General features: G+C 39.9%; 1 protein-coding gene across 2 annotated transcripts in view; it reads left to right on the top strand.

Moving 5' to 3' along the window:
- The first annotated feature begins 2,824 nt into the window (after nucleotides 1-2,824).
- The window catches only part of ACE2 (angiotensin converting enzyme 2), a 40,481-nt gene continuing 29,819 nt past the window's right edge, over nucleotides 2,825-13,486 (top strand). Inside the window, exons 1-3 of one of the 2 annotated variants that reach the window (XM_025437140.3) lie at nucleotides 2,825-3,039; nucleotides 3,710-3,995; nucleotides 10,080-10,238. In XM_025437140.3, the coding sequence (XP_025292925.3) occupies nucleotides 3,813-3,995; nucleotides 10,080-10,238 (342 nt within the window). In that variant the 5' untranslated portion in view covers nucleotides 2,825-3,039; nucleotides 3,710-3,812. Of the gene's footprint in view, nucleotides 3,040-3,644; nucleotides 3,996-10,079; nucleotides 10,239-13,486 lie in introns of those variants that run through there. The other variant, XM_025437149.3, reaches the window with a different exon arrangement.

Below are 13,486 nucleotides of genomic sequence, written 5' to 3'. Positions count from 1 at the left end.
CTCTGCCTGGAACAGTCTTCCCCAGATACCCACATGGCTTTCATCCTTTCCTTCAGATCTTTGCTCAGAGGTCATCTTCTCATCCCCACCTCATCACTCACCACCCTCCTTTCCTGCTTATTGCAAAGTCATAGCATTGATCATCAGCTGTTTCTTCCCTCTACCCTGCTTTATATCAGATGATATCCACAGGAACTCTTTGTGTCTTATTAGTGTATATCCAATAACTGGGATGGCACCTGGCATATAGTGGGTAGCCAATAAATAATTGTTGAATCAATATTCTTGTTTTGGGGGCACCTGGGTGGCTCAGTGGTTGAGCATCTGCCTTTGGCTCAGGTTGGGATCAAGTCCCACATCAGGCTCCTCAAGGGGAGTCTACTTATCACTCTGCCTATGTCTCTGCCTCTCTCTCTGTATCTCTCATGAATAAATAAATAAGATATTTTTTTAAAAAAGATTCTTGTTTTGGACATGAACTGTTGTTAATCAGAGGACTGCTTCACCCTGTACTCTGTGGTTGTTTTGGGGACATTCAAATCTAGTTGTATAGGGATCCCTGGGTGGCTCAGTGGTTTAGCACCTGCCTTCAGCCCAGGGCGTGATCCTGGAGTCCCGGGATGGAGTCCCACATCAGACTCCCTGCATAGAGCCTGCTTCTCTCACTGCCTGTGTCTCTGCCTCTCTCTCACTCTCTCTCTTTCTCTCTCTCATAAATAAATAAAATCTTTTTAAAAAATCTAGTTGTATAACTTTACATTTTGTTAAATACCTCACCAAAGTGGAAGATACACCGTATCTTTGTAATTTTTTTTTCTATTCTTTCATCAGAAAGGAAATGAGATGGGTCACCTGGGTGGCTCAGTAAGATAAGCATCTTCTTTTGGCTCAGGTCATGATCCTGTAGTCCCAGGATCAAGCCCCAGGTCTGGCTCCCTGCTCAATAGGGAGTCTGCTTCTCCTTCTGCCCCTCACCACTGCTTGTGTTCCCTTTCTCTTTCTCTGTTTCTCAAATAAATAAATAAAATCTTTAAAAGAAAAAAAGAGAAAGGAAATGAGGCAGTTAGCATGTGACTTGTTCCTAATGAATCCCTGGATATGTATTTAGGACCAGAGATCTATATATTTCCCAAATGCAAACCACATCCTAAAAATTATATTTTATAGTTTTATCAGGTGTCAAGATCAAAGTCTTCCTCTAATACTTATGAAATTCACCCTCCGGCCCTTTTGAAAAGTAGAACAGGTTTCCTGCATCTCCAGTTTTCTATTTTTTTCTGCTTCTCTGTAATTTCTCAAAGACAGTGCATTCCTTTGAGCCAGTTGTTTTTCTGCGTCCCATCTCCTGGGTCTTGAGTGGAGTCCTCCCATTCTCAACATGGGCTTGGACAGAACACTTCTGGGTAGCTGTCAGAACAGCAGCATCTTCTCGGTGGAGAGTGAACAAACTCGCTTGCAGTTTGCCATGACAAGCCAGTTCTACAGAATCATTTTGACAGTTCTTCTATTTCCGACTCTTCAAAGTTTCTTGGTTTCCAGAATTTTCCTGCCTCACTGTTATCTCAGGCTCCTTGTCCATCTATTTTTAGCTCTCAGATTTCATATCCTGCTTTCTCCATTTCAATTTGATCACGTTAATCTTATTTTCTGCCTCAGTGAATTGAAATTGGACTACTTCCATTTTTTTTTCTAAACCCAAGAGCTTCATTCAGGAAGTGACGTGAGTAGGGTTTTGTTTCAGCTTTTATTAAAGGTAATATTCCAACTCTTTGTTCAAAGCCTCATATGCTGCTCCCCTTTCTCTTGACTGATTTTTCTCCTAATGCCTGTGAGAAGTAAGTGGATCCCAGCTTCTTCAAATGTGGGAAGTGCTGTACTATACTGAAACTCTGAAAATTCAGATCCCCCCATGCCCACCCCCCGCCAACTTTCTTTTAACATTCTTTGTCATAATTGCTTAAATTTGTCAATTACTTTGTTAGAAAGATTGCATATTTTGATTCATATTAAGGATAGTGAGAGCCCCTCTTTTTAATATGGCAAAAACAAATCTGTCATCTTTACTGAAGGCACACATCCCTCTGCTGCTCTTTATCTACACCTCTATTGTTGCTCTTAAGACTACTGACTATAATGGAAAGGTCTGTACCCTAGAATCAAAAGGAATACCTGGCTCTGCAACTCACTAGCTTAATGAGGTTTACAATTTATTTAAGTTCTCTGAGCCTCAGTTTCTTAATCTATATAGTATCGATAATAAAGATTTACCTCTAGGGGTGCCTCAGTGGCACAGCCGGTTAAGTGTCTGACTCTTAGTTTTGGCGCAAGTCATGATCTCAGGGTCATGGGATTGAGACCTGCATTGGGGTCCACAATCAGCACAGAGTCTGCATGAGTTTCTCTCTCCCCACCCCTCACCCCGTTCCTCCCATTTGTGCGCCCGCTCTCGCTCTCTCTCTCCAATAAATAAATAAATATTACTTGACGGGATGAGCACTGGGTGTTATACTATATGTTGGCAAATTGAACTCCAATAAAAAAATATATAAAAATAAATAAATAAATCTTTAAAAAATTTACTTAAATGAGATATTATAATGCAAAGCACTTTGAGCAGTTACTTAGAATTATTTTTTCCTGTTCTATAGTAACACTAATATAACAACCATGCAATAGGGAAAATCATGAAAACTTTTTTGAAAGGCTTGGTTACTGCACCTGGACCTGGAAGACTTGTTTTTCTGGGTGAAGAAATATTTTCCCTGTGTGAAGATTTCATAATCACCGTCAAGCTGGCCCATGAGCCCTGCCATTTAAAGTGGCTCCTCTCTTTTATCTCTGATATACCTGCACCCTGGGAATGAGGACACTAATCCAGCTCTTGAGACTCTACAGGATACCCACTGAAGTCTCTCTGAATTCTGCATTGCTATGATTCCATGCTTTTGGATGACCAGAGCGTGACATGGACATTCTTTGAATTTCATACCATGCAGAGTCATTTTTATTCCCCTGGGACCTCGACTGAGTTTAGAACAGGTAAGTGAAAGGGACGGAGGCACACAGGGAAGTCAGCCATAGAACCAGTGTTCAACATGGCATCTGAGAAGTAGAAAGTAAGCTGTTTTAAGTTTACACAAGCCAGATCACATGAGTTAACGTGTGGAGTGGAGGGTAGTCTTATACTTTTAAAAACTGGCCATGGAAATTAAAATTTATCAGAAAAAAATGAATTTCATAAAGACAAGGGCAAAGTAGTTTAAGAAGGGAAAATGTTACCCAGGTAGAGACTTTCTGTGAATTTGAGCTTAAAATAAAAAGAAAGGAGGGATAACTGACTTTTAATGGAATTGTCTGTAAAACATATAAGTACCAACAATACCCCCATGATCCCTAAATCTAGGCTTCTTCAATCCCTGTAAAATTATAACACCTTCAGTGTATCTTTAACAGCTTTTTAGGAACATATTAACCAAATGTGCAAGTTAGGATCTGGCTATAAAATGCTAGGAGAGCTATGATTCTCTAGGATTAATGAATAACATTTGTTTATTTGATTTACTTTAAAAATCATTCTAAAAATCTGTTTATATATCTGTCCTCTCCAGGATGAACTTTATATTGGTTCAGCAGATTGTTTACTGTTTCTTCTTCTTCTTCTTCTACTACTTCTTCTTCTTCTTTTTTTTTTTTCATCTTTCCTGCTCAGTGCCCAACCCAAGTTCAAAGGCTGATGAGACAGAAAAACTCATGAAGAGGTTTTACTCTAGGGAAAGTTGTTCAGTGGATGGGATCTTGGTGCATAGGGAAAGATGTCAGGCTCTTCCTGGCTCCTTCTCAGCCTTGCTGCTCTAACTGCTGCTCAATCCACTGAGGATCTGGTCAAGACATTTTTGGAGAAGTTTAACTATGAAGCTGAAGAGCTGTCTTATCAAAGTTTACTTGCTTCTTGGAATTATAACATCAATATTACCGACGAGAATGTCCAAAAGATGGTGAGTTTTCATGGCTACATAAGGGTATTTGTTGCTTCTTAAAGATTAGATTACTATCCATACAACTGAAAAGGGAAATCAAAGAAATGCTCTGAGTTGTGAGGTTGGATGTTTGCCTTAGTATTTCTGATTTTGGAGTCCCAGACGACTAAACTTAATTGACCTTGGGGCTCATTTGGAAACTGTTACAAAATAATTTACTGGTCTCGGTCCAGATTCTTAGAAACCAGTGAACATGCTTTGTAAAATTGCCACCATAATTCTCATCATAATCAGGGTTTCAAAGCATTTCGTGGAAATGCCATAAGTTATTGAGTTAATAATTTTCCCAAGCTTACAGTGTCAACAGGAATATCTAAAGACTCTCTAAAATGATATATTAACTGGAAAATGCAATTGGAGGCTTAGTGAAAAAGCTAGCTAGTAATTAAAGTAACCAGGGGTCTGGAGGCTGGATTTGGGAATTCCTTCCTTCATTGTCACGGAGCTCTGAGGGACTTTCAAAGGTCACAGAATCCATCCAGAGCCCTACCAGAAAAACTGTGATTAAACCAGTTCTGACAAATCTCAGAATGCTCTGGGAAAGCAAGATGCTTTGACAAGTGCAAGGATTTAGGACTTTCTTCTCTCACAGATCTCAAAGCAGTATCCTTACATATTTGTGCTAGAAGCTGAGTAACATTATTTAAAAGATTTCACAACACTTGGATAGCAATACATTCCTTCAATAATGTAATTCAGGAGCTTATTTTTTCAAATGCTTAGTAGGCTGTGTGTTTAAATTACTGCTACTCACAGGACAGATCAAATCTGAGACCTACCGCCTCCTTTGAAATTCCCCCAAAAAAGGTTTTCCATTTTTCTAAAGCTCAGGGAAATCCTGGAGATTTTGACAGCCCGGTATCATCATGGGAGATCATTTGTTTCTTATCTCATATTTTGGTCTTACCTCTCTTTATCTCTTTCTTGTTGCTTTTCTCTCACTTTTTATTTGCTCTCTGTTGGAGGTGCCTGTGGTGTCCTGTTTATTTGTTTTCATTCTCAGCTGGCTGATCCCATAGGGGCGGGTGAAAGTATACCAGCTTTATGCCCCAGGGCTCTGGAGCCAGACTGCCGGGTTCAGATCCTGGCCCCACCACTTTCCAGCTGGGTGAGCTTCAGTTGGTTAATTCGCCTCTCTGCACCTTCATTATCTCACCTGTGAAAAAGAACATTGTACTCATACCTGCCTTGTAGGGTGGCTGTGAAGCCCGAATTAATACCCGAAGCCACCAGAACAGAGCTTGAAGCTTATGAGCATGGGAGAATGACACAGTATTATTGCTCTGGGTGTGGGAGGAAGGTATAACTGCAAAAGAGACATGTAGCAGTTCCGCGGAGTGCCCTTTGCTGAGAAGGCATGTTAAAGAATGAGACGTAGTGATGTTTATTGAAATCATCTCTGGATCATTAAGTGTTATTACTTTTAAATTGCAGTGGTTGATTAGAGCCAAGGCCAGAGAGGAAAGGGCATGAATCATAAAGTGTGGCCAAGCTGCAGAAAGTCTGGACCCTTTAAAGGAAAGAGAAAATATTAGGATGCAAAAGGGAAGCAGGTGCCACCAGCTACTAGCTGGGAGGGCAGTCCGGTGGTTAGGAGCCTCTGCTTTTCCTTGGCGGGTGGTGGGTACCGTACCTGGGCAGAAGAGCATGAAGTTAATTTTGGCTGACTCCTTTGGTTGGGAGCAGTTTCATGGGGTTTCAGACCTAGTTATAGGACATGGGGAATAAGGTGAGGGTTTTTCTTTGCTTTGACTATGGAGAGCCTTTAACAACAGCTTTACTGAGATATAATTTATGCACCATAAAATTCACCAACTTAAAGTATACAATTCAATGCTTTTTAGTATATTTACAGCCTTTTTAGTATATTACAGAAGGTTTATATACCACCTTCGGCACCATCTAATTTTAGAACATTTTCATCACTCCAGAAAGAAGCCACATGCCTGTTATCATTCTTCCTCCCAGCCCCTGGCCCTGAGCACCCACTAATCTACTTTCTGTCTCCAGAGGTTTGCCTGCTTTGAACATTTCATATAAATGGAAACATACAATGTGTGGTCTCTTGTGACTGGCTTCTTTAAATTTACGTGTTGTAACATGTAGCATCACTTTATTCCTTTTTGTTGCCAAAGAGTACTCTGCCGTATGATTTTTCTTTATTTTTTTATCACAAAAATTTCAAACGTGTGTAAAAGAAGAGAGATGAGTATATTGAATCTCCTCATACCCTTCATCAGCTTTACAAATCATTAACACTTTGGCCAGTCTTGTTTTATTTTTCTACACAACTCCACATTTATTGGATTATTTTGAAGGAAATCCAAAACATGATATAGTTTTGTGTGTATATTTTACCTTGGAGCACTCAAAGTATTTTTAAAACCACCTTAATAATAGTGCCATGCCAAAAACTTAATAACTCCCCAGTACTGTCAAATATCTAGTCAGCTTTCAGATGTACCCTACCGCCTCATCTTTCTTTTTTCAATTTCATCTGTTTTGTTTGAATCAAGATCTAACAATATCCTCTCCTAATCATTTTGAAGGATGTACATTAGCTGTCTTTTAATCTACGGAGTCCCTCACTTTTTTATTTTGTATTTTTTGCAATTTATTAGCTAAAGAATTAAATTTTTGGTGCTATAGAAACTCCCACTTTCTGGACTTGCTGATTTGTGCCGTCTAAAAATTGCTGACCATGCTCTTTTGTCCCCTGCATTTACTGTGAATGTATAGATCTAGGGCAGAGGGAAGAGCACTTTTTCTGTAAAGGCCAGATAGTAAATATTTCAGGCGTTGTGGGCCCTACAGCCTCTATTCAACTTTGGCGTTGTAGCACGAAAGCAGCCATAGACAATACATAGATGAGTGTGACTATGTTCCATCAGAACTTTATTTATAAAATCAGATGGTGGGCAGAGTCCTGATCTAGAGACTTGATCAGACTCAGGTTTCATCCTTTAGTTATTTAATAGGTATGGAAATTGAACTTCCACTACTAGCATGATGCAGGAATATCAAGCCAAGAAATTAACAAAAAACTAGTTCAGGTCCCTAGAGCTCTGGAAAAAAGAGTAGCTTGGGATGGAAGAGTATGCCCTAAAAAGAAGAAGAAGAAGAAGAAGAAGAAGAAGAAGAAGAAGAAGAAGAAGAAGAAGAAGGAGGAGGAGGAGGAGGAGGAGGAGGAGGAGGAGGAGGAGGAGGAGGAGGAGGAGGAGGAGGAGGAGGAGGAGGAGGAGGGGAGGAGGAGGAGGAGGGAGGAGGAGGAGGAGGAGGAGAGGAGGAGGAGGAGGAGGAGAAGGGGAGGAGGAGGAGGAGAAGGGGAGGAGGAGGAGAGGAGGAGGAGTATGCCCTAGGAGGTCAAAATTCAAGGCAACATCATGTAATTGGGGGGGGGGGGGAATTTAAAGTATAACACTTAGAGTATGGTAGTGATAAAATAAGACAGATATCTTCAAAGTACCTATATGCAGTATAATTTTAAAAATGTTCTATGACTGGGCCCTTTTGGGGATTGTGAGTTGTTTCAAGAGGAGATTGAGAATAAAATTATTCCTATAATTTGGTATTAAAGTTTTACCAGAAATTTTGCTTGACAGTACAACATCCTGAATTGGGGGAAGAAGGATAGGGACTTAGAGGTGAGTGGTGGGTTGCATAGATGAGTCTGTGCCATAGATCAAACTCTTCTTTCCATAGCTCACTACTTCCCACTCATGTGTGCTGCAGAGAAGAACAGAATGTGTTGAATACCATCTATAATCGATGTTTGGAGCATTAGCTTTGGAGGCAAACATATCTGGGTTAGCACTCTGGTTCTTTCAATTACTCACTGTGTGACCTATGGAAAGCTACTTACCTGCTCTGTGCCTCAGTTCCCTCATTTGTGAAGTGGAGACAATCACAACTACCTCACAAGATTGTTTGTGAAGATTAATTGAAAAAGTAGTTCCTGAGGGGTTGGTTGTATGTGCTCAATAAAAAGAGAAATCATTTTCCATTTAAAAAAAAAAAGAGAAATCATTTTCCATTTTTACTGCCACTATTTTCGTCTCTTGCCTGATCCATTGTCATTTCCACATGCCATTTGCATCATGTTATGTGCATGCTTGGAGCCCCTAAGTGATTCCCTAGTATTCAAAGAATAAAAGTGAAATTTCTTAGCCTGGAAAATACAATTGTTCCTGAAGTCCTGCCTTTGGGATTGGTACTAGTTATCTATTGTGTTAAAAATTATCACAAGTTTAGCAGCTTAAAATAACACACATTTATAATCCCACAGCTTCTGTGGGTCAGGAGTCCAGGCATAGTGTAGCTGCATCTTCCATTTCTGAGTCTTTTTTTTCCATTTCTTAGTCTTATAAAGTTGTAATCAAGGTCCTGGCTAGCGCTGTGGTCTCGTCTGAGGCTTGACTGGGGATGAATCCATGTCCTCAGTTCCTCAAAATGTGGCCCTTTCCACAGAGTCATTCACAACACGGCATCTTGCTGCATCAAAGTCAGCAAGGGAGACAGTTTTAGCAAGATGAAAATTACAATCTTATATAACACAAATATGTCCATCCTGTCACCTTTGGTATATTCTACTGGTTAGAAGTGAATCATGGCTCCTGCTCACACTCAAGGGGGAGGTGATCACACAAACGTGTACCTCCTGGAGGTAAAGATTATGGGCTCCATCTTAGAGTTTGTCTACCATGGGATCCGGGATCCAGGATCCAGGTGGTGTCACTTGATTCCCATAACCACTATTTATTTCTCTCAGCCCCTTTATGCACCTATGAATAATGGAGACAGAAGGATTTTCTATCTCATGGGATTAGGAAGTTCAAATGAAGTAAATTATTCTGCAAAGTACTCTCCATCCATCCAACTCCTACCTACTTTAAGGTCTTCTGCATGAGGGCTAGGCCAAATCTACTTGCCCGCATGAGTCTTTCTTTTCCGATAGCAGAAACTGCTTGGGCACTCAAAGTTTAGACATTATCATATGCTCTTATATTTTATTAATGAAACATTCATGATGCATATCTCAACTGTCTGATAAGTTGTCCTAAGCAACTTAAGGACAAAAAACTTTTTTCTATAAATTATAAAATAGCTACCTTTTTTTGAATGTTTAGGATGTATCAGATACTGTGATAAACATTTTATTATTTGTTAATTGTTCTCATCCTTGCAACAACCCTTTAAGGTAAGTCCTATTATTACTCTCATTATACTGGCTCAGAGAAGGTAAGTAAATTGCCTAAAGTCACACAGCTAGTCAGAGGTGTCTGACTTCAAGAATGGAATCCTTCCTTGTCTCATATGCTACCTTTTAAATATAGTCTAGAAAAGTACAATGTACAAAGTAATTGTTCATCTTCATCTTTGATAAATGGAAATGAGTTTGTACATTGAGAAAAGACTACACTAGAAGAATCTAGAGAAGTCCACTTGCCTATACTGATGTTCAAGATGGGGGCAAGTGAGTATCATCACCTGCTTGTTGGTTTCTTTTGCTGTTAGAAAATCACCATGGCTACCAAATGGCCATATTCTGGGCAACATTCTTTGGGGAACATAATTTAAGATCAGAATTCCTGGTAAGTCATGGCACCATGGAGCTTACTGCAAACTGTTCCTCATTTCTTATGGTTCCCATTGTCATGAGGGGCTATATTCCCATTAAGTTTGTTCCGAGCTTTACTGGGCTCTCCCTTTAGAGCATTCATCCTCAAATCCCCAATTAACTCACCCACGTCATAGTACTAAGGCCATAAATTCCGGGGCCCCACAATGTGAATTATCTGTGAGAATTCATTTCCAGTTCTGGGGATAGGACCCTTGGGAAAACTAGGCACTGGGCCAGAAAGAGAGAGTGACCAAGAGTGGCCTGATCACTCATAACCTAAGCCTTGACCTTCAGCAAAGTAGAGAACTAAACCACTCAGGAAATATTATATATTCCACCAGATGTTTTTTTGGACAGTATCTTCTGTTCTATCTGTTCAAGCAGTGCCGTTCTGACTTCAACCTTATTTTTTGTCATTTCAGAATAATGCTGGGGCCAAATGGTCTGCCTTTTATGAAGAACAGTCCAAGCTTGCCAAAACATACCCACTTGAAGAAATTCAGGATTCCACAGTCAAGCGTCAATTGCGGGCCCTTCAGCACAGTGGATCATCAGTGCTCTCAGCAGACAAGAACCAACGAGTATGTGAACATTCTAGCACTGACCCCCAGGAGCTGAAATATCTGGGAAACATTAAACATTAATATCCCCATGGCTGCTTCCTTTATCTGCAAATATAGTGCTGCTGACATTAGAAAGAGCTCTGTGCCTAGGTAGGGTGACCACATAATTTGTCATCCAAACTGGAATCCTTTTGCAAGTGAAAGAAGACACTGGTAATAATTATGTTAGGACACAAAAGTTAAACTGGTGTTGTCTGGGCACTGTGTTGTATATGCATACTGTATACAGAAGTCATCTTCGTAGGACCAGGCAGCCTGAAGAATATACTTGGTCTATGTCAGTTATGATCACCGGGGGTGATTTTGCCCTCTGCTCCAGGGACATTTGATGATATCTGGAGACATTTTTGGTTGTCATAACTGGAGGAAGGCAGCTATTAGACCTAGTAGGTAGAGGCCAGGGGTGCTGCTAAACATTCTACAATGCACAAGACAGCCCCCAATGACAAAAAGTTATGTGGTCCAAAATGTTAATAGTACCAAGCTTGAGAAGTCCTGTATGTGGTCCAGTCCTTTCCCCCTTTCATTCTTGACTCTTGTCTGCAGTATCTTTAACAAATGGCTAAGAATCTCAGCTCAAACTGCTTTAGAGGTGGGGGGAGGGTTCATCTCTTTCCAAGACATCCATATCATAGGTGGGTCCCCCTAATTGATGGAGGTGCTCCCTCCATTGAACATTAAGTGCTTTACCTCTGCTTTGTTCTGCCTTCTGGATCCAAATCGCTCTTTCCTACAATAATTTTTAAATAAATTATGGTAGCTCTTTTTAAAAACTAGTTGAGTCCTTTTTTAAAGAAAAATATAGGCTAAACATCCTTTGCTCTGTCAATTTTCCTCTGTACAATGGTTTCAAGTTTTCTAACCAGTCCTAGTTGCTGTCTTCATTTTGTCAGTAACCTCAAAGTAAACATCACACTCTGAGTTGGTTCTGGTCTGCATGAAGGTGAGCAGGAATATGACATTCTGCACCCTGTGTTCTACATCTATTAAGACAGTCTATGTAGTCATATTTGGGTTTTGTTTGCTTGAGTTGGGTTCTTTGATAGTCAGATTCCATGTTGGCTCATAACAATATCACTGTCAATGAAGTCTCTAAATCTCTTCTACCAATGTTGCTCTAAAATGATAGCTTTCAAAATTCTGCTCTTAAGTAGGTAGTTTGTTCAAATTAAAGAAAGCCTGTATTTTCCCTGTTAAAATAACATCTCTCGTCCCATCTCTCTAGCTTGGGAGCCAGCAAACTTTTTTCTGTAAAAGGAAAGATAGTAAATATTTTAGGTTTAGTGGGCCATATAGTCTCTGTCACAATGAGTCAACTCTGCTGTTGCAGCAGGAAATCAGCATAGCTAGTACATAAACAAATGAGTGTGGCTGTGTTCTGATAAAACTTTACAAAAACAGGCAGCAGACGGTATTTGGTCTGCAGATCATGGTTTACAGACCCCTGATCTAACCTATTAAAATATTTTTATCTAAAATATTTGGCTATTTAACATCAAAGTCTTCTTTCTAAGTTGCTTTTCTTCTGGAACTCTGTGTTGTAATCTCCATCTATAAAAAGAAAAAATTCATGATAAGGACAAAGATAAAACCATATGGCACATATCTTCCTACAAGTTGATATTTGTTATTCCACATTCTTTGGATCCAATTATCTAACTTGTTATAATCCACTTTATCTTATCCATTCCATACTTCTCCATCTTTTTCACAAAGACACCATGTGAATCCTTGCCCATTGGTCTTGTAGAGTCTCCAGACAGACTGATCTAGCCTGAGTGGAACCTGGATCCTGTATTTTTTTTTTATAAGATCCTAGGTAATTCTAACGCGGAGCCAAAGTTGAAAACCACTGAAATGCGTGTAAAAGCTTGGAATGTTTGGGGAGAGAGAGGACTCAAGGATATATGAATTTAATGGAGAGGAAGGAGGGGAGATTGAAAAAAACAGGTAGACAAAGACCATGAGGAGTTTTGTGCCATGGTAACGAATTGGATTGATTCCTTTGGACTGTGGGATCTTGTTGATGTTCTAAGCATGGGATCTATTTCATGTTTTAGCATAATGATTCTTGTAGCAGAGTGAAAGAACAATGGAAGAGGGAAATAGGAGAAGGGAAATAGCCTTTCATCCAGTGCTTCTTAAATCAAATGTGAAAGATAACCAGTTCCTTCTTTCCTTCCTTTCTTCCTTCCTCTCTTCTCTTCTCTTCTCTTCTCTTCTCTTCTCTTCTCTTCTCTTCTCTTCTCTTCTCTTCTCTTCTCTTCTCTTCTCTCTCTTCCCTTCCTTTCCCCCCTCCCTCCCTCCTTTTCTCCCTCTCTTATTCCCTTTATTCTCTTATTACTAAATCCATTGTAGATCAATACTTGGTTAACTTCATTGCTCACATGCCTAGATGTCATGGAAATATCAAACGGTTTAAAAAAGTTAATAATAATTTATTCCCTTTAAAAAATGTATTCTCTTGATTCCTGTACTTACACAGAATAGAAACAAACCATTTACTCTCTTGTACTGGTCCACAGACCACACTTTGAGTAGCACTGCTTAACTCTCCTTTACCTCCATGGTAAAGTTTAAGCTCTTTAGTGTAGCACAAATGGGCCCTCATGACCTGGCCCCTGCTGACCTTCCATCTTTATGTCCCCTGCTTCCCTAAGTCAGTATCACTATGCCAGTTTCCTTCAATGTGTCATCACTTCTGGAAAATGCCTGCTCTTTCCCTGCCTCCATCCATTTTTTTTTAAGGCTCTGCCTTCTATCTCCTTTTTCTACTTGACCAATTCCTACTTCTCTTCCAAGACACAGTGCTAATGCCCCCTCCTCTTTGAGGCTATTCCTGAATTTCCAAGTTATTCATTTATCCACTCTCTGCCAGACTGCCACATCACTTTTTCATGACAGTTATACCACTTGTCAATTGGTTATGTAATTATTGATTTCATGGCTGCCTCACTGTCCCATGACTGTGGGGTCCTTGAGGACCAGTGACTTGTTCATGTCAGAGTTATTAGAGTGTAGGACATAGTAGATGTTCAGTAAATGTGTACTCAAAGAATGTTAAATGAAACAATGAAGACATTTCTCTGTGCATGTGTACCTGAGCAACATCCTTGGAATTTTGGTAAATCTGTTTATTTCAGCCACTCCACATATATTTATTATGTGTTTCTAAGGCTCTGCGCTAGTTGATGGGGGTAGGGATA

Source organism: Canis lupus, chromosome X, assembly GCF_003254725.2.
Source record: "Canis lupus dingo isolate Sandy chromosome X, ASM325472v2, whole genome shotgun sequence".
Taxonomy (NCBI): Eukaryota; Metazoa; Chordata; class Mammalia; order Carnivora; family Canidae; genus Canis; species Canis lupus.
The sequence above is the reverse complement of the archived record's forward strand: the minus strand, read 5'-3'. Positions and strand labels throughout refer to the sequence as shown.